This window comes from Miniopterus natalensis, chromosome 1 (genome assembly GCF_054644295.1).
Source record: "Miniopterus natalensis isolate mMinNat1 chromosome 1, mMinNat1.hap1, whole genome shotgun sequence".
NCBI lineage: Eukaryota > Metazoa > Chordata > Mammalia > Chiroptera > Miniopteridae > Miniopterus > Miniopterus natalensis.
In genome coordinates, this window is record NC_142081.1 from 159108986 (window position 1) to 159136952 (window position 27967).

Below are 27967 nucleotides of genomic sequence, written 5' to 3' on the forward strand. Positions count from 1 at the left end.
ACAATGTTTGTGCCATATAGAACCTTTGAATCCAGCAAAGGAAATAGACTTAAGAAATGACTATATAATACAAGGGCACTTACAGAGCTGTCAAAAAAGGCACAGCCTGGGGCAGGGGCATCCTGATGAAGGGGCAGTTCAGCTGGCAGGAGGGTGAAATGCCTGTTTGCTGACAAACTGATGCTTAGGATGAACAGGGCAGCAGTAGGAAATGTAGTCCTGAATCATAAAAGAAAAAGTTAGGGTTTAAAAGCTGGTATAGTCTTGTAACATAGAAACCCACACCTGAAACCTGTATGTTCATATTAACCATTGTCACCTCAATAAATTTAATAAAATAAAAAAAAGTTGGTACAACTTTTTAAAGATTATGGTTAATATAAATTTTGTTTTCATTGCTTCATATTCTAATTTTTTGAAAATGTATAATCTATGTAGAGTGTTATATGGCAGCTCTGTATTAACCAGATGTTAAATCAGTTGGAATACTCTGTTCTTCAAACTACATTAAAACTGGTTTTAAAACTATTTAAACAATTTTTAAAACTGTTCTACTAAATGACATTCTTTCATTGTATAAAAATAAAAATAACTATGGCTTACATATTTTTAGAATATATTATGAGATTTTTAGAAGATACTGAGTATGAATAGGAAGGTAAGTTAACTGACATGGATCTTTTTGTCTTTTATAAGGAAATAACCTTTTTTTTCTTAGTACAGTTTTTGGTCTGTACATGTTTAAAATTAAACAAGAACAGAAAGTACAGTTATTCTGTACTTTTTAAATGCCAGGCACTCCTTGTGTAATAATTTTATTTCCTCTTGCAAATTCTGCTTTCATTGTTTTGTCATTTTGATCTCTATTGAAATGCTTAACTATGGTTTATCCACATGGTGGGATATTATGTAGACATTAAAATATTTCCAATAGGAAATGCTTATAAATGAAAAGAACAAAATATAAAGTATTTATAGTACAATCCAATTACACATGAGAAAATAGGGAATAATAAAAGTCAAAAAAATATGCCAAATATTAAACATGGTTTTCTTTGGTGTTGGAATCATGTGAGGGTTTTTTTCTTTATGCTTTACGTGTTTTTATGTATGTCATTGTGTAAGAAACAACCTTATTTGAGGCCAGAGAATAAAGGTGCCTTAAGACTCACTCTTGTGAATTATTTTTTAATCTGAGGGGAATGCACTTAAACCAAGGCAAGGATTAATGTGCAGATGCACCAGAGGTCTTGTGGTCTCACCTCTTAACCACTCTCTTCCACTTGTTTACTGACAGGGTGCTAGATGGGACCCTCTTCCCCTACCCTGCAACCCCTGATGTTAGTGAAAGTGCTATGCTAATATAATTCTTAGGGAAAATAATTTGTAGTATGTGCCAAGAACCTCAAAAAAAGTCATAACCTTTGACTCAAACCCACGTCTGAGAATCTTGTCAAAGAAAATGATCCAGAATATGGCAAGAGATGTGTTTGGGGCTTGTTCAGCTGCAAATAACTGAATATGCATCTAAAAATAGTGTAACCAAATTGAAGCCTCACGTGAGAAGTCTGGAGGTAGACCATTGCTGGTCTGAGCTCAGTCATGCCCTCAGGATCTTGGGCTCTGCTTTGTTGAAGCCAGACTCTGGATTCAAATGCTGACTGACCATGGGCAAGTTACTCAACATTTCTGTGCCACGGTCTCCTTATCTGTAAAAATGGAACAAGTATCAAGAAAGAAAAAAAAAATGGAGATACCTTGGTTTTCGAACACCTCTGTTGTCAAACATTTTTTTTTACGAGCGCTGTAAACCCAGAAGGAAATGCTTCGGTTTTGTAACACGCCTTGGAAGTTGAACACGCCACAAGGCTTCCGCTGAGGACAAGATCCTGAGGCTGAGCTGTCAGCTGTTGATCCCTCGGTTTTCCAATGTGTCAGAACTCAAACGGTCTTCCAGAACAGATTACATTCGAAAACCGAGGTACCACTGTAATGATAATACCTTTACCTTCATAGATATTTCTTTTGTGTTTAAGGCAACAAGAAGGGGCATTGCCACATCTATTCATTTTATTAGGAAAGCAAAAGCTTTCACAATATCCCTGCACCAGCCTTCCCTTCTGGTCACATTAGCCAGAACTGGGTTACATGGCTACCCTACCAACAAGGGAAGCCTAGAAAGCAAGAAATAGGATTTTTTGGCCTCTCAGCTTTTGCTGTGCCCATAGATTTTGAGTTGTTGTGTTCTCATTTTCATTTGTTTCAAGGTATCTTTCAGTTTCTTCCTTGATCTCATTGTTGACCCATTCATTGTTTAATAACATGTTATTTAATCTCCATGTCTTTGTTTGTTTTTCAGGGTTTTGTTTTTGTTTTTTATGATTGATTTCTAATTTCATACCATTATGGTCAGAGAAGATGCTTGATACAATTTCAATTTTAAATTTATTGAGACTTATTTTGTCCTAACATGTGGTCTATCCTAGAAATTGTTCTATGTGCACTTGAAAATGTACATTCTGCTGCTTTGGGATGAAATCCATCTGATCTAGTTTGTCTGGAAGATCTATCCATTGATATCAATGAAGTATTAAAATCCCCCACTATGAAGGCATTACTGTCGATATCTCCCTTTATGTCCATCAAGATATGCTTTTCATATTTAGTTGCTCTTATGTTGAGTGCATAAATGTTTACAAAGGTTATATTCCCTTGTTGGATTGCTCCCTTTATCATTATGTAGTGTCCTTCTTTGTCTCTTGTGATAGCCTTTCTTGTAAAGTCTGTTTTGTCAGCTGTAAGTATTTCTACCCCAGCTTTTTCCCCTTTCTATTTGCATGAAATATCTTTTCCCATCCCTTTACTTTTAGTCTATGTATCTTTTGTTCTGTGGTGGGTCTCTTGTAGGCAGCATACAGGGGTCGTTTTCTTATCCATTCAGCTGCCCTAAGTCTTTTGATTGGAGTATTTAAGCCATTTATGTTTAAAGTGATTACTGGTAGATACATATTTACTGACATTTTATTCTTTTAACTGTGTTCCTTTGTTGTCGTGGTCTTCTCTCTCCCCCCCCCCCCCTTCTTTCCTTGAAGGCCCTTTAGCATTTCTTGTGATACTGGTTTGGTGGCAACAAATTCCTTTAGCTTTTTCTTGTCTGGGAAGCTCTTTATTTCTCCTTCAGTTTTAAATGATAACTTTCCTGGGTACAGTAGCAAATGATAGTCTCACATAATTGTCATTGCCTGCACATTCATGAACTTAGGCTAAAACTCTTAAGTTGACATCTGCTAAGGTAAAGCAAAGACCAGCATCAAAATTTGCAGGATAGTCAGTAACTTGTAAGAAAATTCTAGAAAAATATAGTGGGATATTTTTTTGAATTTAAAAAATTTTTATTGATACATGTACATAAAGAAAATTACAAGTGCCATTAGCTTGTCCTTAAGTTCAACAAATTCTCACAAGTTGAATACATCCCTGTTATCAGCCACCTAGACCAAGAAACAGGACATCACCAACACCTTTAGTTGCTCTTATGTTGAGCAACTAAACATAAAGGGGAAGCCCCCTTTTGAGTGGGGGATCGAGCCTGAAACCGGGCATGTGCCCTGACCGGGAATCGAACCATGACCTCCTGGTTCATAGGTCAATGCTCAGCCACTGAGCTACAACAGCCAGGCAGGCATCCCACTCACCCATGTTTCCTCCTTTCTCAGGGATAACCACTATCTTTTCCATGCCTTTTATTTCTTTAGTTATTTTTTCTATTACATTTGTGCATATGTATGTATATAGTAGTATTATTTAGTATCTTTTAAAATTTAACATAAATGGTATTGTTTATATTCTTTTGCTGACTATGTAGCAACATTAGATTCTTGATAAATGAAGATCCTTTCATTTTAACTGTTGTATAGTTTTCCCTTATTCATTACCTTACTGCACAACATTTAGATCATGTCCACCTTTTCACTAAAAAATCTTGCCCCAATAAATGTCTTTGTACATGCAATCCTTGGGCACATGTCTTAAGAGTCTTAAAAAAACATTTTTTTAAATCTTTACCTGAGGATATTCTTACTGATTTTAGAGAGAGGGGAAGGGAGAGAAAGAAACATCAATGTGAGAGAGAACACCTATTGATTTAGGGGATCGAACCCGCAAGCTAGGTATGTGCCCAGGCTGGGAATCGAACCCACAACTGTTCAGTATACGAGACAACACTCCAAGCAACTGAGCCACAGGCCAGGGCTAGAGTTTTCTTTATCTAAAGTTTACATAGAAACATAGAAATGGAATTCTGGGTGGTAGGGTCCATGGTTTTCCAACTTTGCTAGGTAATGTTAAATTGCACATTCCTGCCAACAACTCATGAGTTCTTATTTTAGCATATCCACATCAACACTTGGTGTTATTAGACTCTAAAACTCTAGACGATCTGTTGGTGATGAAATGGTATCATTGTTTTAAGATGCATTTTAGTGATTAACAGGTCGAGATTGCTTCACATGGATTTTTCCCATTTGATTTCCCTGTTTTTATATCCATTTGTGTGTTTTTTTTCTTGTTGATTTGTAGGGGTTTTTATATATTCTGGGTACCAATTCTTTGTCAATTACTTAAGTTGCAAGTATCTCCACAGATAGGAAATGCCATCTCTGTGATAAACTAGGTTCCCATGTATACTTTGGATCTGGGAACTTTCAAATCCAGTTCTAGATCCTTTTAAAAATACTGTATAGACTTTTTAAAGAGCCATTTTAGGTTCACAGTGAAATTGAGCAGAATGTAGAGAGAGTTTCCATATACAGTATCCCCCGCTTCCCCCACCTTTGTATAGCTTTCCCCGTTAGCAATACCTCCTACCAGAGTGTTACATTTGCTACAACTGACGAACCTACATTGACAGGTCACTATCACCCAAAGTCCAGTGTTTACACTGGGGTTCACTTGTTGCTGCACATTCTGTGGGTTTGGACCAATGTTTAATGACATGTACCTACCACTGTATCATTCAGAGAGTTCCCCTGCCCCAAAAACCCTCTCTGCTCTGCCTATTTCCCTCTCTTACCCCTGACAAGTACTGGTCTTTTTACTTTTTAAAAAGTTTTGCCTTTTCCAGAATGTCATAGAGTTGGAATCATAATAGTATGTAGCCTTTCAGATTGGCTTCTTTCACTTAGTAATATGCATTGAAGTTTCCTCCATGTGTTTTCATGGTGGGATCACTCATTTCTTTTTAGTGCTGAATAATATTCTATTGTCTGTACAAAATCACTAACTCATAACTCATTTCTCAAAATGTATCCCCAGCGTTAAGTGGCACATGATTGTATTAGAAGACTCAGTTCCTCTCTGGCTCTCAATAGAGGTCTCAGTTCCTCAAGTTAGGCACTTTTTTTAAGCAGTTTTCTTTTTAAATCCTCACCAGAGGATATTTTTTCCATTGCTTTTCAGAGAGAGAGAAAGTGAGAGATGGAGAGAAGCATTGATGTGAGAGACCTGTCAGTTGGTTGCCTCCCGCACACACCCCAACCAGGGCCGAACCTGCAACCGAGGTACATGCTCTTGGCTGAAATCAAACCCAGGACCCTTCAGTCCACCACTGCGCCAAACCGGCGAGAGCGGGAACTTATCAGAGGATTTCTTCAGTTCGCTCAGAGCGTGACAGACGGCTTCCTTCAGCGGGAGCGACCCAAGAGAGTGCAAGGAGCAGACTTCAGTGTCTTTTATGACCTAGTCTTGGAAGTCAGACATCATCATCTCCTCCTTTTTTCTATTCATTAGAAGCAAGTCACCAAATATAGCCCATAGTAGGGGGGGTGGGGTATTTTTAAACTACCACACTGCTGGTAAACTGAACACAGCGAGACACCAGGATGAGATGCCAGGTATAAAAAATATGTTCTATCCCATGTTCCAGATACAGTCATCTCCCTTCTTTCACTCCCCACAGAAGTATTTTTTAACTGTAGGCTCTGGGCCGTAGGTAAGCCATGAACAGTGTCCAGCATCTCTGAAATTTGCACTGCACTGCACAGAAACAGCAGAAAGGAGAAGGCCCAGAGTTTTGCAATTCCAGACTTCCTCTTTAATCTTTGTTTTAAATTGTCCCATAACTGACTATGTAATAGTAGAGGAATAGGTTATATGTAGCTCAGCCTAATTGTGAATAGTGCCTTTCACCACACTGCAGATTTGCTCACTCAATACATTTTGTTGTGGTTGTTTTAAAATCTTGTATTTTTTGTTGTTGTTCTTAATCCTACCTGAGAATATTTTTTCCATTGATTTTTTTTTTTTTTTTTTTTGAGAGAGTGGAAGGGAGGGGGAGAGAGACACATTGATTGGTTGCCTCCCACAGGCACCTATGGGGTCAGGACTGAACCTGTAGCCAAGGTGAGTGCCCTGGGCCCTTCAGGGTGCCGGGTGACGCTCTAACCACTGAGCACCCCGGCCAGGTCTGGTTTCTGGTTTTTGGTTTTTAATTTTTATCCTTTTAGTATCAGTCTGGCAGTAACTGGAAGTCCCCCCCCCCCTTTTTTTGGAATGCAAGTACACCTCTGAATTCAGCCAATGTTTGCTCCCTTAGTGATTCTTTCAGCGCACCTGTGGCTCAAGCAGGCAACTGCTGTTACTCAGGCTTCGCAAGTAAACAAGTTAAGACCTGGGTCTTGATTTACATTTTAAGCAAAGACCAGGAAGGTGCAGGAAGGGATAGAAACAAAGATGTGAAACTTTAGCTCAGTGACATGCAGGCCATAAAAATAGGAAAAAATCAGAGCGTGATGGCGTGTCCATTTGACAGGGGGAGAAAAACCCTGGGGAAAAATCTTCCCAAGTTTGTACATTTCCTCTGTTTCACCCACGGACGACCCTGCTGGCCGCTAAAAGCACCCCAGCCTTACTGAGTCAGTGCTTTCCCAGGACGAGTTTTCCGTCTCCCGGGTCCTGGAGACACTCAGGCCTGGCGAGCACCCTTCGGGCTGGGGGCTGTGGCGGTGCGTTTGGGACCCGGCCCGGGGCCTCAGCACCGCGGCCTCACGCGCCTCGGGAGAGGGCGGTGGGTTCGGGGGCCCGGCTTTGGGTTCGCCTCGATGGTTAATGAGACAGTCGGGAAAACGCTTGGCACGTAAATATTAGTAACTTTTAAACTTTTTTTTTAAGCTTAAGGGAGGTGGGCGTGTTGAACAGAAAAGGTTGCCCTTCCCGTATGAAACCCAGATAAACCTTTTAGAATTTAAGCGCGAGCAGACGCGGCGGAGGCGAGGGACCGGCCCCTTCCTGCCCACCCACGCCTCGCATCCTTGGCCCTCGGGGGGGGGACGGGGACGGGGACCGGGTGCGGGGGGTCGGCAGCCTCGGCGGCCCGGGGCTGGAGGGCGCGGCGCGGCCGGGGGTTCAGGCGGGCCCCCCCTCCTCCTCCCGGCCCTGCCTCCCCCCGGCCCCGCCTCCTCCGGGGCTCCCGCGGGGCGGTCCAGGCCTCTGGGCCGCAGTCGGAGCCATGCAACCCGAGGGCCCCGGGGCGCCCGCGGCGCTGCTGCTGCTGCTGCTGCTTGGGGCCAGGGCCGGGGCGCCCGCGCCCCCCGCGCCCCCCGCGCCCCCCGCGCCCCCCGCGCCCCCCGCGCCGCCCGCGCCCCCCGCGCCGCCCGCGCCCCCCGCGCCGCCCGCGTCCCCCGCGCCGCCGCTCTTCAACGTGAGCCTGGACGCGGCGCCCGAGCTGCGCTGGCTGCCGGTGCTGCGGCACTTCGACCTGGACTTCCTGCGCGCCACCTTCGCGCACGTCCTCGGGTGAGCGCGGGCACCGGCCCGGGGGCGGGCTGCGGGGCCGAGCGGGGCACCGGCCCGGGGCGCTCGATCCGAGGCTCCCCCCCTCCTCCCTGCGCGGCAGCCTGGCCGCCCCGCCCCCGGGGGGTCGCGGGTGGGGTGTCCGGCGCGGCTGGCGGGGCCTCGGGCCGGGGCACCCGCGGCGCGCCCTCCCCGGCACATTCCAGGTCAGGGCGCCGCGCGAGGCGTGGCCCCGCCGCCCAGGCACCGAGCCGGGGCGCAGCCCGCGCCCTCCCGGGCCCTCGGAGCGCGCGTGGGGCCCGCGCTGGCCCGGCGTCCCCCTGGGAAAGGTCCCTCCTCCCAGGCTGCGGCCCGCAGGAGGCACCTGAGCCCTCCGGGGAAGGGCGCAGCCGGGGCCACCCTCAGGGCGGTGAGAGCCTTAGGCGCCCCCAACTTTCCAGACACAGGCACTCGCCCCCCCAGCCCCCGCGCTCAGACCCTCGTGGCTTTTTTTCTTCCAGGGACAAGGTCCCCAAGTGGGTGCACGCGGTGATGCGCGAGGCGATGCCCGCGCTGGAGGGCGCCCTGCCCCAGCCCTTCGCCGGCGAGATCCGCGGCATGTGCCAGGTGCTGAGGCTCGGCCTGGCCGACTGCCTGCTGGTCAACCTGGCCTACGACTTCTCCGCGTGAGTGCGCCCCGCGCGGGCCCGGGGTCCCCGCGACGGGAAGGGGGTGGCGGGGCCGCCCAGGACCCCGCCCCACTCCGCTGGGGGAGCAGGGCGCTTCTGCGCCCTCACCGCTGACCCTCCCTCCTGCAGACTCAGCTCAGCTGCCCTCCCAGGGGTTTGGGGCACCAACCGCACCCTGGTCCCGGCCCCCGGTTAGCCCCGCGGCCCCGGCGCGTCCTGCCCCCGTCTGCCGTGGGCGGGGGCCCTGGCTCCCCTTCCCGCTGTTCTCTCCGGGGCCGGGCCACAGGCCAGCCCGCCCTTGGTGCCCTCAGTGGGCAGGATAGAGTGTGGGCACAGCCGTGGAAGCCGATGGAGGGCCTGGCCCGTGCCAGGCAGAGTGCTGGGGGCCTGAGGCCGCCGCTGGCCCCGCACCCGTCGGGCGTTAAGGGGCTTGACTTGGTTTCTGCCCGCGGGACTCAATCGCTTTGCTGCCAGACCAGCCTCACCTCCTGACGTCTTGCAGATTTAATAGCTTCTGGCTGCCAAAAGTTGATGAAAAAAGGTGCTGGGCCAATGACCCTTGACTGCCCCCCCCGGCCTTTCCCCAGAACAACAGGCAGAGCCCATGGAGGCGCCCGGGACCGCACTTCTCTTTAGGGAAGTGGCGCAAGACGCAGGCTTGGGAACGCGCTTTTCGGCTGAGCTAAGCTAACTTTGCCAGTTCTCATCTCCTACCCCCACTTTCCCCTATTCTGACACGTGGCTTTCTCCCTGGAAAAAATCACTTTTCACGTTCACTTTCGCCTTCTGTTGGAGTCACTGACTGAAGCAAAAGTTCTGTTAAGAGCATTGTAACTCTGGGACGTGATATTAGGGTATATATTGAATTGCCTGACAACACAGAACACGGGCAGACTCCACTCGCCTTAACGAAGGGAATCTTTTATTCTCATTTCTGATGTGAGTGTGAGGCTTTTCGAATCAGGATAAGACTAGCTACCCTAGACTGGGCCCACTGGGTGCCAGGCCCTGGAGATGGTATTACCTGTTGTGATGTGGAAACCAAGCCTCGGGGACAACTTGGTGAAAGTCAGGTGCGCCGTTAGCGGCCAGAGCTGCTGCTAAAAGCACCCGTGTCTCCACTGCACCGCAGCACCCCTCCCAAGGCAGAGCCCGGCCCCCATTGTCCCCTGTGCTTGTGGCTGCCTCGTTTGAAGACATTTGTGCATGACAGGGAAGTACTGTTATCTGTCAATTCTGAAAAATCATCTTTGAGATTCTGCAAACTTTGTTTTAGCTACTTCCAATTTAAAAAATATATATATGTTTTTTATTGGTTTTAGAGAGAGAGGAAGGGAGAGGGAAAGAGAAACATTGATGTGAGAGAGAGATGTGAGAAACTTTGATTGGTTGCCTCCTGCATGTGCCCTAGCTGGGTATCGAGCCCGAAACCTGGGTATGCACCCTGACCAGGAATTGAACTGGAGACCTTTTGGTGCATGGGGTGACTCTCAACCAGCTGAGCCGCCCGACCAGGGAAGCCACTTCCCATATTTTATCAGTCCCCTCCTTGACATGAACTCTTCGAAGTTAAGATCAGAAACCTCAGAAAAAAATTAAAACCTGACCAAACTTCCTTCTTTAAACAAAACAAAAAAATTTAAGTAACACTTGTTTTCTCCTAACTATAAAAGTGATGTGTAATCATTCTAGAAAATTAGTAAATACAGAAAAGTGAAAAGAAATTAACCATATCCTATTACTCAGAAATGACCATCAGTTCTTCAAGGTGTTTCCTCTCAGTTTTGTGTGGATTTGCGTATTTTTCCCCCTCCAGAACTGGACATGCTGTATGTAAATATTTTTCCACATAACATTTCATATCCTCAGAGAATTTAGATATCTTACCACACCGCTTCCTCTTTTCCTCAAACTACTTCTCTCTGGCTGAGAGTTTTTAAAAGATGCTTTTCTCTTGTTAGTTCTGTGCAAGGAGCTCTGGAGGGGACAGGAAAAGTGCCAAGACCCTAAAGAGTTGACCATTTTTCCAGGGAGACGAAACGAAACATTTGTGGAACAGAATGGTTTCATGCCATTCTACTTGCTCTGAGAAATTCACGGAACAGAGGGGTGATCTTGAGCAAGCTTTGAACAATGCGTTAAACAGACGACAGCTGCCACACAGAGGAATAAGTAGTTCAGCTCAGAATGGGTCAATTTCAGATTTAGATTTAGGATGAAATTCTCCTTCAGCATGTTTTCGATGCCGTGTGCCAAGGGCAAAGGTCTAGTAACACTGAGTGCTGATGAGCTCTGTCCAACTGTGTTTTCATCATGAATTGAGAATCCTTAGTCTTGTACAAGGATTATATAGCATATGTGTCCATTGTAAGGAATAATAATTGTGTTTTACTTTAAAGACTTACCTTAAACACGAAAAACTCATTTTCTTCTTTCTCATTTTTCTCACTCCTTCCTGTTGGACTTCTCACTTTTCTCAGATTCTGCACCAGTATTGTGGCTCAAGACTCCAGAGGCCACATTTACCATGGCCGGAATCTGGATTATCCGTTTGGGAATTACTTACGCAACTTGACTTTGGATGTGCAGTTCTTAAAGAATGGGCAGGTATAGTCCGTACAGCATAAGATTCAGGAATCCAAGACTTGCTAACCCAGGTTAGCAATCATGGGGGTGGCCTGGTACTTAAATGTGTTATCAGTTCAAGATACAAAAAACATCAAACTCCTGGAAAAATGAAACCAGAAGAGAGGTTTATATCAATTATGTTTATAGAAAGAAGCATCATCTCTTATTCTGAAGCATCTACTTGAAGAGGTCAATCCATATTCCTTGGGGAAATCTGTGAGGCTGTGATCGGTTGCCCGCTTATGGTGCCACGTCAGCTCTTTCCTCTGCCTTCTGATGTTCAGGCTGCTTCTGGAATCGGGAGGGCTGTGTGTATAATGGCTGGAAACACCCAGCTTTGGGGTGTGACAGTCCTGGCTTTGAATCCTGCCTCTGTCACTTTCTTTATGAACCTTGGGACTCACTTAAACCCATTTTGCAGGCTATAGCTCAGAGAGGTTAGCAATTACTTTATGGAGATAGTTATAAAGGTTAAGTGAAGTAAAATCTATGCAAAGCATGTGGTAGATGCTTGATAAATGTGGCCAAATAATCAACGGTCCTTCTCTCTACAAGTATGATTGATCCACACCACTCTTTTATGTATGATCTTCAAGAAATTATTCTGAGGCCATTTTATTTTCATTATAGTGAGGTCTAGTAACAATGAACGGACACTGATGAGTTGTGTCCAGTGGCGTTACTTATTTGAAAGTATAATCTAATGTGTACTATCATCACATTTCTGTGTAAACTTTTAGGGAGACAGCATTAGTCAGTGCTCACTGAGTACACAGCATGCAACTGCCCTGAAACAGACTAGAACGTGACAAAGCCAGATTTTGGCTTTGGGGGACACCGTTTAAAGACAAGGACTATATTTCATTCGTTCTTTGCATTTAGGGGTTGAGTCACAGATATAAAAAATTCATTTACCAGATACTCATTTGGTCATCTGCTTTTACAAGCAAAAACTTTTTCTCATTAAAAACTCAAACAACACGGGGTTTCCCACATATTGCTGCTTCTAGGATGGGGCTTCTTAACCTTTGTGTGGGAGCCCCTTTGGAAATGAAGCCTGCTGATCCCTTCTTAGGCTTATGTGTTATAATTCATAAAATAAAATGCATGGGATGACAAAGAAAACCTTTAGATTGAAATACAGCCATGTGAATATTATATTTTTTCTTAACACATTAAATAGTAAAATTTGGCAGTGGTTCTAATAACTAGCATAATATCAGGGCAGTGATACGTATGAATGGTATTTTAAGATGTGTGTGTACAGCACAGCACGATAGGTGTGATACCATTACGTATGTGAAAATACCTGCAATTTCTGCTGGTGACGGAATCACGACACTGCTACGATGACGTGGTTGGTTGCATGTATTCATTACAGAAGAAGTGAAATTTCCGTTAGAAGTTAGTGAAAATAAAGATGTGCCTCTTTGCCCCCATCCAAGGTCACAGGTCCATGGAATTCTGTCCAAGGGTAAACCTTCTGGAAGGCTATTTCAGAGGTTTTATTCTATTGGGACCTTAGAAGAAAAAAAATCCTTGAAATTGTGGGGCAAAATAAGGTGACTTCAAAGTATCTTTAGCTGGAGTGGTAAAGTGAGACTTTCTCTCTTGGTTTCAGATCGCTTTCACAGGAACCACTTTTATCGGCTATGTGGGATTGTGGACGGGTCAGAGTCCTCACAAGTTTACGGTTTCTGGCGACGAACGAGGTAATGAAAACGAACTCCCAGGTGCCTTTAGCCACATCCGTGTTCAGCTCTATCCCAGCACCTCACTCGCCCACCCAGCAGGACGCAGAGGAGCGCCTGCTGCGCTCGATGACAGGGACTCGATGGCAGGGACTCGCCGTCTAGGGGTTAGACCGGCTGTGGGCTCGCAGGCGAGGAAGGGGCGTGCAGGCCCTTACGAGGGCGAGACCTAAACCGGGGTGATAGGCTGGCGTGAAGGGCGGCGGTTCCTACAGCTGGGGCAGGGAAGGCCTGGCTCGGGGCCGCCAGGCTCCTGCCGGGTCTGTAGAAGCTGCGGGAAGGCCCCCCCCCCCCCCCATGGATGCCAGTAGCGTGGTTACAGCCTGGAGGTGAGAGTAGGCTGAGGCCACGGGAGGGTCACGGGGAGGAGTTTGGAGGCCCTTAAGGATTTTAGGCCAGGGAGTGAACAGAGATCTAATTTATATGTTTAGCTGTCACTTTGGCTGCTCTGTAGAGACTGAATCCTGTTGGGTTAAGATGGAAGCGGAAGGCTGTTAGGAAGCTGTTACGGTAATCTAGAGGCTATGGATGGCTTTCTGCAGGCAGCATCTCTACAGCACTTTACAGTTTGCTGTGCGCTTTCTCGTAAGCTTTCTCATCAGAGCCTCACACAGTCCTGTTACACAGGCGAGGCTGACACTTGTATTAGCCCCATTCGTTATGCAGAGGAGGAAACCAAGGTGATGAGAAGAAATGACAGCTAGTAGGTGGGGGAGGTAGTTCTCACCTTGAGCTCACGGGTCCTGGCCCAAAGCTCTGTTTGTTATACAGCCCCACTGCCATTCCCCAAACCTTAGGGGGCATCATTCGGTTCCATAATGTGTGGAAAACCCAGAGATAAACCCTTGTGTGTCCTCAGGAACTTTCAGCTGAGTGAAAGAGACATCACACGGAGTCACTTAAAGTTTGGTGTTGGTCATCGATGAGCCCGATTGACTTCCTGTGGTTATTTCTCAGGATATGTTTAGAGAGAGGGAGGGAGAAAGAGAGAGAAAAAGGAGAAACATCGGTCATTTGCCTCCCACACTTGCCCCAACTGGGGATTAAACCGGAAACCTGGGTATTGCCATGACTGGGAATCGAACCCACAAGCTGGTATATGGGGTGATGAGCTAACTGAGCCGCCTGGGCAGGGTGGTTTGTTCTTACTTTTTTACATAAATAAGGCTTCACCAGGAAGATGCTGGTTGAGTATATATCAATGTCTATAGTAGTAAGTTCTTTTTTAAAAAATCCTCACCTGAGGATATATTTTTATTCATTTTAGAGAGAGAGAAGGGTGGGGAGAGAGAGAAACATCAATGTGAGAGAGAAACATCAGTTGGTTGCCTCCTGTTGGCACCCCAAGCAGGGATCAAATTCGCAACCTGGCTATGTTCCCTTACCAGGAATCAAACCTTCCACCTTGTGGTGCACAGGACGACTTTCCAACCAACCGAGCCACACCAGGCAGGGCTGTAGTAATCAGTTCTTTATCCTAATGTATTTTTCAACATTTTCTCAAATATCAGCTATGGGTGAGCCTGGTTCTCAAATGGTGCTCCACCCACAGCATGACAGTTATTAAGGTTTTACACAGAATGTCTGTAAACACATGCATATTAAAAAGGTGGGCTTTGTTTCCATCATTTTGCAACTCAAATTGTTTAACAAACTGATTAGTAGAACCTAAGGTATGAGCAGTTTAAAAATGCCGGTTATTCTGTAACGTACATATTTAATTAAATACTGTCAAACTGCTTTTTAAAAGCTTTTTAAAAAACTTTTTAAAACCTTATTTGAATGAAAACTATACTTTAATCTGCTAAGATTGCCCTGCCAATGTGGCTCAGCGGTTGAGCGTCGACCTAGGATCCAGGAGATCGCAGTTCAATTTCCTTTCAGGGCACAGGCCCGGGCTGTGGGCTCGATCCCCAGCAGGGGGCCTGCAGGAGGCAGCGGATGAATGACTCTCATTGATGTTTCTCTCTCCCCCTCTCCCTTCCTCTCTCTGAAATTAATAAAAATCAATTAAATATTTAATCTGCTAAGATTGAGTTGAAACGCCTGAGCAATAAAGTAGCACCCCTTGTCTAATGGAGATAAGATATTCCATTAAGTCTCTGGGCTTTACTGGGAGTGCCACAGTGCCTCCAGCCACCCTGGGAACCGGTAAGGACATGAAGAGGACCGATGGCACAGAGTGTGAGGGGCCTCACCTAACCCCCTGGCAGTTAAGATCTCGGACGCCAGAGCCAGCCTGTCTGGGTTCGTATCTTGGTGCTGTCACTTGCTAGCTGGGTGACCGTGACCAAGGTGCTAACCTGTCTGTGCTTCAGCTTCCTCCTCTGGAAAGCAGGGATGGTGATCCCTGTTGTGAGGATGAAGTGAGTTAATGGACATGAAGTACCCAGAGCAATGCCTGGCACAGAGTAAGGGCCATAGAAGCATTTGTTGTTCTTGCCACATCTCTTGCCCTGACCTCCTCTGAGGCCCAGATGGGAGGATCCATCCACCGTCGCAGCATCTCCCCTTTGATGTCTACTGAGTAGCTCAGACTTAGCATGATCAGACGGATCTCTCGACTTTTTATTTCCTTCTTTCCTTGCCCTCACTTTGCCTCCACCCAAATCTGTTCCTCTCTCAGTTTTCCATGTCTTAGGAAATGGCATGTCTCATCAACTGATTGCACCAGGAGAATCCTTAGACCCCTCACCCCCCGAGTCTTGTGAGCTCTGCCACCAAAACTAGACTGTCCCTGCTGGCTCTGTCTACCTTCACTGCTAGGCCAGCTGCCACCACACCTGCACTGCTGCAGTCCCTGTTCACCTGGCCTCCCTGCGTCTCACCCTTCGGTAATTCTCTCTCATCTAGCAGCGAGCATGATTGGGTGGTTCCTCTGTTTAAAACCTACAGTGACGTCCCATTTCACTTCTAATAAGCCAAAGTCCTGACTCTGACCTCAGAACTCTCCACGATCACCTCCTATACCTCATTTTACGCCTGTCTCCTCCCTCCCTCCCTTGCCAGCATTCGCTCTTTTCCTGACGTCTGCCAGGCTCGTTCCTGCCTTAGGTCCCTGACACCCATGCCTTCTGCCTGGACCCTCCGCCCATCTTAGCTCAAATGTCCGCAACTCAGAGAGGCTGTCCTTGTGTTCTCTAAAGGAATCTTCCTTGTCACTCATGATTACATTATCCTGCCTTATTTTCTTTATTATAGCTACCCAAGTCTTGTTTGTTTAATGGTATGATCAACTGAGCATCGTGTGTCAGGAGGCTTTACTAGAAATAAATGGCAAAAATTTATTCAAGGTTCTTAAGGTTTGCAAACAGATACCTAACTCGGCAATACCCAGGGTGTTCTGAAGAAAGAAAAGTGAAGAGTTTTTATAGTAAAAAGTACATTCTTTGGAAGGATGAGTCCTGCATTCTTAGCCTCTGGCTTGGCAGGAGAGGGTGATCTTCCAGATGCCAGGGGTCTGGATAATGGATATCAGGCTGTTTGGACACATGGACATTCTTTCCTAATTTCTTCACGGGGTTATCGATGGGATATAGCTATATCTCTCTACCTACCCGCCCGGGCCGTGATACACTACTAAAAAGTTCAAAAGTTCACGTTCCCTGGCTGGTTAAAGCAGGAGTAGAATAATTTCCTCATGCCCCAGCCTACTTGGTTTTAATAATTTAGCAGCTTGACTAAGTGACTTCATTTTATTTCTTCGCTCTTTCCTCGGTATACTAGTTTTCTGCTCACTGTTAAATCCAAGGCTCTTCCAGAGTTTTGTGAAAAGACCATCTAAGCAAAGTGGCCCCCAAATGCCTCTTTCTCTGAGAGGCCAGAGAGAGAGCAGTCAAGTCCAGCTTGTCAGTTAAAAGAGCTTTAGCAGGGAACTTACAGAAACAGTTCTGGGTGGCGGCAGGAAAAAATGGATCGCCCCACAGACCACCTGTTCACACCCCCTAAGAAACGGACCTACATCTCCAAAAGGAACGTGGGGGTGACCGAGGGGAACAAAGGGACCAGATACCAGGCACTCCGGCTCCAGGGAGAGTTAAGAGGTAGATAGAACATTGAGGGCACCTTGCCCCTGAGGAAGAACTGAATGGTGGAGGGAGGTTAATGCAGAGCCTGGTTGGCCTGGAGCCTCCGTTCACCGTCCAGAGTCCTCCCAGGGGGAGGGGAGAGACCAGGGGTTCCCGAGGATTCGTTTTACATGGAGTCAGCTTCCCAAGGAGGCAGCTCTGTCTGAACAGCCACCTAGTAGATGTTCAAGGCTTATTTCTTGAATGGAGATTATTCTTTGAAAATAAATCCCCTACAGATATCTTTCAAGATGTTAAAAAGTAATTTAGGGAAATGATTGTAAATTTGTATTTTTGAAAAAATGTGAGCCCTATTCAGACTTAAAGTTCCGAAAGGTATATATTCTCTACGGTCTTCCTAGTACTTACTGAACCACCTCTCCTCAGAGCTCCATAATTTTATTTTGCCTGAGGCGATTAATAGAATGATTTAAGATAATTGTCATTGTTTCCAGGCACAGGGAAGTCTGTGTATAGATGTGACACACACACACACACACACACACACACAGAACACAGACTCTTTAGTGCCTAGAAAGTGCTTTTAGCTTCACCTTTGAAAACCGGATGCTAGTAAAATCACTCTTCCTCCACCAACCTTTGTCCCCTATCCGCTTGTATTATGGAAGAGAAACAAGACTTAAGGAATTTTGGAAAGTGGGAGCAATTCGTGTGTGTACTTACTGTTCTTCAACTCGGCAGATAAAGGCTGGTGGTGGGAGAATGTGATCGCCGCCTTTTTTCAGAGACACTCTCCAGTCAGCTGGCTTATCCGCACCGTGAGTATATGGACTGTGGGGGCCTCGCCCGACTTCATCTCTAAACTGTCTTCCTGCCGTGACGCTCGGTGGCATTTAACAATGTCGTTCTTACTGTAAGAAGCTCCTGAAAATAAGGGGCATCCAAAGGTTTGCAAAGTGCGTCTCACGCCTTTTGATAATAAGTCTCAGGGACAAGCAAAGCTGGGCCTGGTTGCAGGGGTAAGGACATTTTAATCCGTGCAATGCAGCCGCAGGAGAAAGTGTCCCGCGTGGCCTGAGCTCAACTTCGGTTTGTACAGAGGTGCCTGGGTGCTTTAGAGGGAGAGCAAGGTAATGGGGAGGGGCGAGGGGGACCCCAGGAGAGTCAGGGAAGTGACAGATTACAGAAAGCCAGAAAGAGGGTGGTTCCTGTAAAACCTGCCTGGGTTTGCTCACTGTTAGGCTCCTTCCCTCCAGCAGAGACGGGGAGACGGGGCCCTGCCTTCAGGTGGTGGCTGGAACAAACAGCAAATTCTTTTGGCTGCGTCCAGGGAGGAAGCATTTTATCCTACCCTTCTGGGTTCGTCTGGTGGGTTTAATAATCAAATTGACATGAGACAGATGAGCAGGAGAAAAAAAATTAAAGTTTAATAACTTCTATACCTCCTGTGTAACACCCAGGAAAACTGAGCAACTCTCCCCAAAATGGTGCAAGCCACCACCTTAAATGCCACGTTCAACCAAGGACAAAAGGAGATGTTGGGGGTGGGGAGCCAGTTATGGGAGGTAACCAGGAAAAAGCACAGCAAACAGGAGTAAGGTTTTTAACAGATTGGCAGTTAAAAACAGTCATAGGGATGTAAAGTATAGCACAGGGAATACAGTCAATAATATTGTAATAACCATGTAAGGTGCCAGGTGAGTACTGGAGATATCAGGGGACACGTTGTAAAGTATATGCTTGTCTAACCACTGTGTGTACACCTGAAAGTAATACAAAATAATATTGAATGTAAACTGTAATTGAAAAAAGTTATTTTTTAATTTTAAAAAAGGGTAAGATTTTTATGCAAATTTGAGTCCAAGGCTCCTTCATTGGTACCACTTTCTAGAGATTCACATCCCCTCCTCCTGGTAGAGTGAGGGAGACACCATCACAAAGGGAGATTTCTCTGACGAATGGAAATGTCTTTCATAAAGGGTAACTTCTACCAGATTTTCAGAGCTTCTGCCATATCTGCTGTTTCTTAAAAATAACCAGGTTAAAATTGCCCTGGTCGATGTGGTTCCGTTAGTTGGGCGTCATCCTGTATATCAAAAGGTTGCTGGTTGATTCCCAGTCAGGCACATGCCCGGTCTTGGGTTCCATCCCCAGTAGGAGACATGCAGGAGGCAGCCGATCAATGTTTCTTTTTTTCTCTGATGTTTCTCTCTTTCCCTCTTCATTCCTCAACAAGACATATTTTGGGGTGACAAATTCTCCCCTATAGCAGCCTTGAGTTTTCTCAGGCAGTAACTCTAAGGTGGGGAGGGGCTAAGATCATCATAGGGATGTGGCCTGGAGCTGTTAGAAACTATGTTAGTGTTTGTTTCAGTCGTTACAGGTCAAGGTTAAGGCCTAGTCAAGAGGAGGGCTCAGAGGAGGCTGGCTAGAGCTTGGTCAAGGAGAGAATCTTGGTCATCGGCTAGACTTTTCCATAGTAGCTCATTGAGATAAGAGATAATATTATGCTTTTCTACAGATATAAACGTGCTTCTCTTTAGAATCTCCATTGGAAAATATTTGAATTAGCAAAACAAGTGCATTAGAAGGTAGCTCTACATCAGGGATGGGAAACGTCCGGCGCCCGGGCATATATGGCTCATGAAATCATTTGGTCCGGCCCTACCAAGGCAACCGCAGGTGGGACTCGAAATTCAATAAATCTAGGAGCTTTTTTCACAGCTAATTTTTAAGTTGATAATTTTGTATGGCCCAAAAATGATGTTATAAATATCCAAATGGCCCTTGGCAGAAAAGGTTCTCCACCCGTTCTCTACACGAAACAAAGGAACATCTGTGTTATAGGACCTATCAGACAGCAGAGTTCCAGGCCACATATACGTTGTCACTTTACCACAGAAGGCTTGTCTTCAGGAGCCCATCTCCGGTGCAAGGATCTGGCCTGCCTGGCTTAGCCTGCTTGATTTTTCTTTGGGCTGCTCTAAATGATCTAGCCCCTCTGGACTTGCAGTTCTAACCTTTTACTTGAGTATCCCCTAAAGATGTTGATAAACTGTATCCGTTACACATTCTTAAAATGACTTCCAAAATTTTTCATCAAAAGATTGAAAAGCTGCAAAAATCCAGTGTATTTTAAGTGTTGATATTTAAAAATAAAATTATAATTTAAATCTATCCAGTGAAATTTAAACACAAAAATTATTTTTAAAAATTTTAATATAATTTATATAAAGTAAAATGCATAGATATTAAGAGTTTAGCTCAATGTGTTTCGACAGTTGCACACACTCATGTAGCCATCCCTGTAACCACCAACAAAGCAAGATACAGAATATTTCTAAGTCCCTGGAAGTTTCCCTACTGTCCTTTCTAATCAATTCCCAACCTCCTTTGACACCCAGCCCCCCAGGAAACCACTCTTTGACTCCTGTCGCTACAGAGAAGTTTTGCCTGTTCTAGAATTCATATAAATGAAATCATAGTATATGGACTCTATTCTTTGCACTCAGCGTGTTTTTCAGATTCATCCATGTTATTTGTGTTACTAGCTCATTCCTTTTATTATTGAAGAGTTCTGTGAGTATTCCACAATTTATCCATTTTCTTGTTGACAAAACATTGGATTGTTCCCAGTTTGGGGCTATTATGAATAACCTGCTATAGAAATTCTTGTACAAGTCCTTCTGTAAACATATGTATCCATTTCTGTTGGCTCAGCACTTAAGAGTGGAATTGATGGGTCGTGAGGTGGATATATACTTAATTGAAGTATATAAATAAAAGCCATACAGCTCATCTATTTAAAGTATATACTTCGCTGGTTTTTAACATATTCATAGAAATGTACAACCATCACTAAGTACAAGGCAGGGAGACGCCCACGTGGCCCCGCCTGGGGCTGCCTGTGGTCCTTTGCAGCCGCTAACACCTGGAATTGTCCTCGGTCTGAGCCTGTTCTCACCCTGCCCCGACGCGGGGCTCGCAGCATTCAGGGGGGAGCAGGAAAGGCAGGGCCTTCGCTGGGGCAGGCCAGCGACCGGAGGTGCGGTGGGAAGGGCAGGCCCCCGCACGGCAGGCTTGTGCTCCTCAGCCTGGGGGCTCGCGCTCGGGAGCTGGAGACAGGGAGAGAAGCCCCCGAGGACCCGCGCCACAGGCCTGTGGAAGTCCTCATGAAGCCCCAGGGGCCACTGTCACCAGTTCAGCTCCCGGCCCTGACGGAGCACGGAGCGTCTCTCTGTCAGCCCTGAGCCTTTGCCAACGATTCCATCGAGCTGAACTGTTCCCCACCCCCACTCCCGGCCCCCAGCCGCCCCTTTCACCCGCCTAACTTCTGCCTCTCTGGTCTCAGTGCGCGTGATACCCCCTGAGATGCCTCCTCGATGCCCTGGGTGAGGATGGTCCCTTGCGTTGGCTCCCATAGCATCGTTTCCTTGTTCACACTGAGTGTTGGCTGCCCACTGAAGCTCCTCCGTTTCAGCAGGCCTGATGACAGGAAGATGAAGCCAGGGCAGTTCAAGATTGGGATCGTGGGTTAATATACCAGGAGGATCTGCTTGGACCACGTGTCCATCGATCGGTGTGAATGACGATGCTGATGCAGGTTTGTCTCTCTGTTCAGACCCTGAGTGAATCAGAAAACTTCGAAGTAGCTGTTCAAACACTGGCCAAGACTCCCCTTATTGCCGATGTGTATTACATTGTTGGTGGCGTGTCCCCCCGGGAAGGAGTGGTCATCACAAGGAACAGAAATGGCCCGGCTGACATTTGGCCTCTAGATCCTTTAAATGGAGCGTAAGTAGAATTAAAGGCTCTGGTCATTTTGTATTAATAATCTGTTTTTAATTGATGAAATGGAGATATTTTCTATTTTTATATATTTCTTCTTTACTTATGTCTCCGGTGACCTTGATAAGATAATGTGCTGTGTTGTAGGTGGTTCCGAGTTGAGACAAATTATGACCACTGGGAGCCAGCGCCTGAGAGAGATGACCGAAGGTGGGCCTCTGTCTGGTTCGCAATATTTTTTTTGGGTCAGGAGAATATGTCCCCCTGTTACAGGAACTAGAGAGGACTACAGGTGCTACCCCCTCCCAGAAAATATACCTGGGCTCCCTTGCCAGTGCAAGGCCGGAATGGGAGAGTGTGTGGTAGGGAATCAGGGGACAGCCTCTTTGCAGTCAGTCAGCGGGTGTTGGGAGGGTAAGGTTGGCCCTGGCCTCAGGGTCAGAAGCCCCAGAAGCCCTATATTCCAAACAACCTTCCATGTTTTATTAAAGGGGATGCTGGTGGTGAAAAAAACAATTGTTTCCATCCTCTTGGGCCTCTGTTCACCCATCTGTAAAAGGAAAGATAGCAAGATGCATGGTTTTCTCTGTAAGACTTTTTTTGGAAGGAAAACATTTTTCATACTTAAATAAATAAATAAACCAGTTGAGGGGCTTTTATTGTTCCTTCTAATTTTGAAACTTCTATAATTATAAGTAAGTGTGTCCCCAAAGAGCAGGTATTTCCCTCTTGGCTTTACTCCCCGCCCCCCCCCGGGTTTGGTGGCAGCTCTTCAATTCTGCAGCGATGCATTTTCACCAGCCCAGCCTCCTTGAGCAGGTGGGGCCGGTGGGCCCACGGTTGAATTAATTCCACTGTGGGGATCTGGGACTAGGGAGGAAACATGCTTGGGGCCAAATCTGTTTTGAGGAAAGGGAGATAATGAGGCCAGGCCTCGCCTTGAGTCTCCCAAAATGAGAACTGGTGGGAGTCAGGTTTCCTGAGGTGCCCGGTGACCTTTTACCATTGTCCTTGCAGAACACCTGCCATCAAAGCCCTCAATGGAACGGGCCAGGCACACCTCAGCCTGGACGCCCTCTTCCAGGTAACTTGAATTGGGATGCCCAGTTTTGCTCAGGGTGTTTGGTGTCTTTGTTAATAGTGATTTAAGAAAATATTCTCCTCTGAAGTCAAGCAAATATGATAGATGCAGATGCTAGAAGTTGTACTGGTTGAAAACATGAAAAAAAAGCCAGATGACATTTTCTGAGCTTGTTTCTTGTGTCGGTTAAAGTATCGGTCTTCACCTTAATCTTTCTGTGCGTTAGAGAAAGGCGCAGAGGTGGGATATGTTCATCGTCTCAGAGGAGAAAGGGTTCAGAGGTCGGTAACTGTCGCTCGGAGACACACTGAAGTGTTAAGTGGTTTTATTCTTCCTGTAGATACGCTACATGTATTTAGTCTCTGTTTTGATAGTTTTTATAATATGATTTTTTCCTATGCAGGTTTTGTCAGTGTTTCCGGTTTATAACAAGTAAGTGACATCTGTTCTCATCTGTTCATACGTCAGTCACCCCAGAAGGTGGACACGTGCGCTCTGGCTCAGCAGGGATCCGAGGGCTCCCTGTGGAGCAGGCTTTCTGGGTGCTGTGGGAACAGCAGTGAGCAAAACTAAGTCTCTGCTCTCACGGGACTAGAATTCTGCTGGTAAAAAGATAAACAAGTGTATCGTATGTCAGGTGAGAAGTCCACGAAGGAAAACAAAGATAAAGAAAAGCAGAGAGACATTTTCATCCTAAATATGCCTGGTCTCAGGGGCCTGCCTTCACTGATTGGGGGCTCCTTCATTTCACTGTTAGAACTAAACTCGGGACAGCTCTGGCTTTCCTTTGTCTTCCTGGGGAAGTTCTGCTACCCTGTGATCATTCAGCATCGAAGTTCCTATGCCCTGGATAGCCTACAGCCTGGGGCTCTGTCACCACTGCTACAGGAAGCTCTTGGTCACATTTGAGAGGCAGCCACCACGAAGCTTGTACAGGAGACTCTGAAGGTCACTGTCACCATCGCAGCAAGGCTGTAGAGGCCAGTAGCCTGCTGGTCATTGCCCCCTCCGGGTGTTGCCTGATTGTCTTACCCACACCTAAGACCAGCTCATTAGGATGCTGACAGCTTCTTTTGCTCCTGTGGGAGAACTTAGCTGACTGAAATAAGAGGAAGCACCTGCACGTCCATACAGAGTTTTAGCTTCTTTTCTATAAGTTTCATCATTCTCACTTCTGCTTTCTCCAAGACAGGAATATCAAAATAGTATTCTTTAAGAAATAGCCTAATGCAGATGAAACCTGTACAGTGGTTTTTAGTTTCAAATACCTAATTGATTTTCCCCCCTAGAAACAATCCTCTTTTACACAAGCACAAAATTGGAGTTTTCCTGATGGCCTCTAGAATATCTTTTGTATATGGGTGCTTTAAGATTTGTTATGTTTAATGATGTTTTCAAAACTGGCGTTACTCTTTTTACTTTGTACAGTAATAGGAATATATCTTCCAAATACCTCTTCGAAAGTTCTTTTTAAAGTATGGCCTGATGAAAAGATTAATGCTAAAATGTTTATTCCATGAACGATATTCTATCTGCCAAATACAGAAAAACCAAATTACCTAGTCAGTCAGCATTTTGCCACCCTACCAAATGAGCTACTTGGGTAACAAGTGGTGCCCAGTGGTATGGTAGTAAACTAGCTGTTTGGTGGGGAGCAAAAAACAAAAGACCCCCCTGATTTGTAGCATTTATTAGCTTCCATGGTGTGAATACTCCTCCCTGGCCTCTTTCAAGCTTACAATTGGCTATTTAACAGTTGACTCTCACCAGCCTGTAGGAGGCACAGGTGACTGTTACCCTTTCTGGTACCACAGTTTTACCCTTTAATATTCATTTGAAAGGTAGGGGGTAAAAGCCTATTTTTCTGTTCTTATAGTTTTAAAAATAATTATATAAATTATGAATATATCTTTTAAAATTAGTATTATAATAAAATACTTATATTTATTTTAATAAAGCATTTCCATGCTGTGAATAACCCTTACAATTTTAAATAACTGCATAGCCAGTAGAATGTGGTATAAATGAGTTAAGCGTTCTCCAGCTGTGAGACTTTCCTCCAGTAAAGCTCTGAAGTAAACATGTGTGTGTATTCCCCCCTTTCCCCGCGCTTTTGGATATTTCCCTTGCCTGAATTCCCAGATGCGTGGTTACTGAGTCAAAGGCTATGAATGTTGAAATGGCTTCTGAAATATTTCGTTGAAATAGAATTGTTAGAACTTATAAACAGTTTACAGAGCAGCGTTTTTCTCTGTTGTACAGTTGAAAGCCCAAGAGGAACTATTTAAAGGGTAATCACCACTGATCCAGAATTAACACAGCTCCCTGACTCTCAGGCCCTGTACTTGCACGAGGCTAACAGAAAGAAGCCTGAGCAGAAGTTAGCTCTATGCTGCCCCCTCGTGCTGTGCTGCAAAACTGCACCCACCTGCGGTGGAATGCCATCCTCTGCCGTGGCTGAAAACAGAGACAAATGTAAAATGCTCATGGAGAATAGAATTGTGACCGAGGGAAATAAGCAGCCAAAGCCCTTATTCAGGGAGCATGCTCATAATGCTTCTTCAGCTGAGTGCACGATTCAGCTGTAGGGCCCAGGGCATTAGTTCTGCCTATTCCCGAGCAGCCCTGCTCTAGGTGCTTTGAACGTGCATCCCAGCTGGTGTCCAGCACAAGCAGCAGGTGGAGGGAGTGAAGGGAAGGGGCCTTCCTGTGTGTGTGCGTGTGTGCGTGCGTGCACGCGGGCTCCTGTGGCTCAGGTCTCCTTCTATGCGGAATGTTGAGTAAATGACATTGGACTTTTCATCCTTAGATGTGGGCAAGTGGGCCCCCTGTCTCGATCCCTGAGCTTTAGAAGTTCTGCTCTGCCTTCCTCTGACCCTCCCTTGATATCAGGATTCCACTGGGCAGTTGCATTTGCCATCCAGTCTGGCTCAAGTACTCAGGACCGTGGATTTCTTAGCCTGAACAGCACTAAGCCCATTTCCAGGGCACTTGTGGCCCACTTCTGTGGGTGGTGGGCTCCTGGTGGTGGTGTGTAGCCACTGTGGACATCCTGTGGTCACGGGATGTTTGCTGGGGGTCATGCATGGAGCCTAGGTGCAAAGGCTGAGGTGTCCACATGTGTGCCCCCTGTGGGTAGGGCAGAGCAAGGGGCGAGGGCCAAGGCTGGCTCTTCCTCACTGCACAGCATACAGCTCTGAGGAATCTGAGAATTTTAAATTTGAGCTTGGCCTTTCCTCCATCAAAATAAGAGGAAAGAGCACCTTGAGTGCGTTGTAACTTGAATTACAAATGTTAAATATTCTGACATACGTGGGCCTCTATTTGTATTCCTGTCCTAGGTCTCAAGTTGTCAGGGAAGGGCTTGGTTTTTTGTTTGTTTGTTTTTTTGTCTTTGAAGAATACTAGGGAAAATGGTGTGTGTATAAAAACCTCTCATTATTTTCAGCTACACCATTTATACCACAGTAATGAGCGCGGCCAACCCGGAAAAGTACATGACGAGAGTCAGAAACCTGGGTTAAAAGGAAGTGAGCAGAAGGGTGGAGTCACCTGCAGTGAAAGGTTTGTTAACGTTTATTTGGGGGGAGGGGTGGGCGTGTGCTGGTATTTCTCACAGAAGATGGTAACACACTTAACATTTATCCATATGTGCTATTATTGGACAGGCATCTGGCATATGATTGTCATTTGTGTCAAATGAATGTCACTATTATGTATTTATTTTGAATTGTTTGTAGGAGGCCTAACCTCCTGGTGCCCAGTGCCCTTTGCCCCCTTATTAAAACCCTCTCTCAGGGCAAGGTGTTGTCTCTTCACCTGTATGGAGAGGAAAATACCTGGTGAGACTTACGTGTCCCCAGAGTAGTAGTGAGGTAGCCCATCACCTTTGCAGCGTAAGACAGATACCGAGGGCAAAGGATACTTAGAGAATTTATTTTGGGCATCGGTGAACTTGTAGATGAGAGGAAGGACTTGGGGAAAAGCAGGAATCCTTTCTGCTGTCCTGGAAACCTTCCAGACAGCCCCTACGATAGGATGCCTTGCTCTATTGCAGGGATCTCCTGGAGTTCGTAAACCTGCCCTGATGTTTTGGTCATTCACTTATCATGGGAATGTTAAAAGTCAGTGTTTGAATTAAGTGTATTTATCTTTTTTCTTCCTTTACAGGTGATTTTTAAAAAATGAAATTCTTGGAGAGCTGCACTTTAAAAAAAATAAAACAAAGTGAAAGGACTGTGTTAGTTATTAACAATACAAGCTCCTTCCTCACTGAACTTTTCAGCTGTGTGAAGTGGCGGCAGGAGGATCGCTTTGGAGCTTGTTTTGGTAGCGTGGTGACGGCCGCCGGTTCCCTTCCCTTGGTCCTTGGCCTGCCCCTCCCCAGCCCCCCTCTCCTGGCGTGAACAACGGGCTCAAAGATAATTGGTCTCGGAAGTCAAACCATACCCCAGCTTCTCACCTTAACAAAGCTATGTTGTTATACCTCAGCTTATAAAGAAATGAGCTCTTTGTTCATTATGAAGTGTTACTGGAAGTCTGAGAGAAAGATTCTTCTGGAAGAAATGCAGAGCTCTCATTTGAATAGAGCCTGTTTGAATGTTGGTCTGACCTTCGATCTTGTATTTCCATGTGATGGGATTGTCGTTTTTTATAATGTTTCTAACCTGATGTACCTCCTTTTTCTAAATAGCTTTCTTACTTGCTTTTTGAGTGCAATATGCAGCCAAACAACTTCTGATGGTCACTTTTCATTAGTTAATAAAATGTTGGAAAAGATGTTGGCGGGGAAAATAAAAGTTTCCAAGATATTTAGTGCTGTGTCCTCCCTACATTCTGAACAGCTGTCCTCGGGAAGCAGCTCCCGTCCATGGGAAGTGTCGGGATTCAAAGGAGTGCACAGCTGCTTTGTAGAATTTGACCTTTTTTTTACATATCTATATGAAAGAAACTTCTTTGAGGTGAAGTCAGAAAAGGCTAAAAGCCTGAGCAGTGGAGCTGATGGATATTTTTGTTTAGAGCAACAGCAGAAGGAGGAAAATGGGGAATGCAGGCCCGGCACAGAGCACCCTGCCCCGCCTCGCTGCGCACCTCTCCAGTGCTCAGACTGCTCCTTGGACAGGGCTGGAGGAACACCGGTAAGCTTCCATCGCCCAGTGCCCCTTTTAAAGTCGAACATCAGGAGTACTTGACTCTTGCCAGACACCACACTGCAATTGAGACCAGAAATTTCTA

The 27967-nt window shown here is 45.9% G+C and overlaps 1 protein-coding gene across 1 annotated transcript; it reads left to right on the top strand.

Moving 5' to 3' along the window:
• Window positions 1-7603: 7603 nt before the first annotated feature.
• On the top strand, window positions 7604-27543 carry NAAA (N-acylethanolamine acid amidase; the record flags this gene model as incomplete). Its single annotated transcript, XM_087826085.1, has 11 exons — window positions 7604-7791; window positions 8289-8453; window positions 10937-11063; window positions 12706-12796; window positions 17605-17681; window positions 21485-21657; window positions 21799-21861; window positions 22669-22735; window positions 23136-23164; window positions 26181-26296; window positions 26903-27543. Coding segments are annotated over 10 exons (1056 nt in total), but the record flags the coding sequence as incomplete, so codon positions are not given.
• Between the last annotated feature and the right edge of the window lie 424 nt (window positions 27544-27967).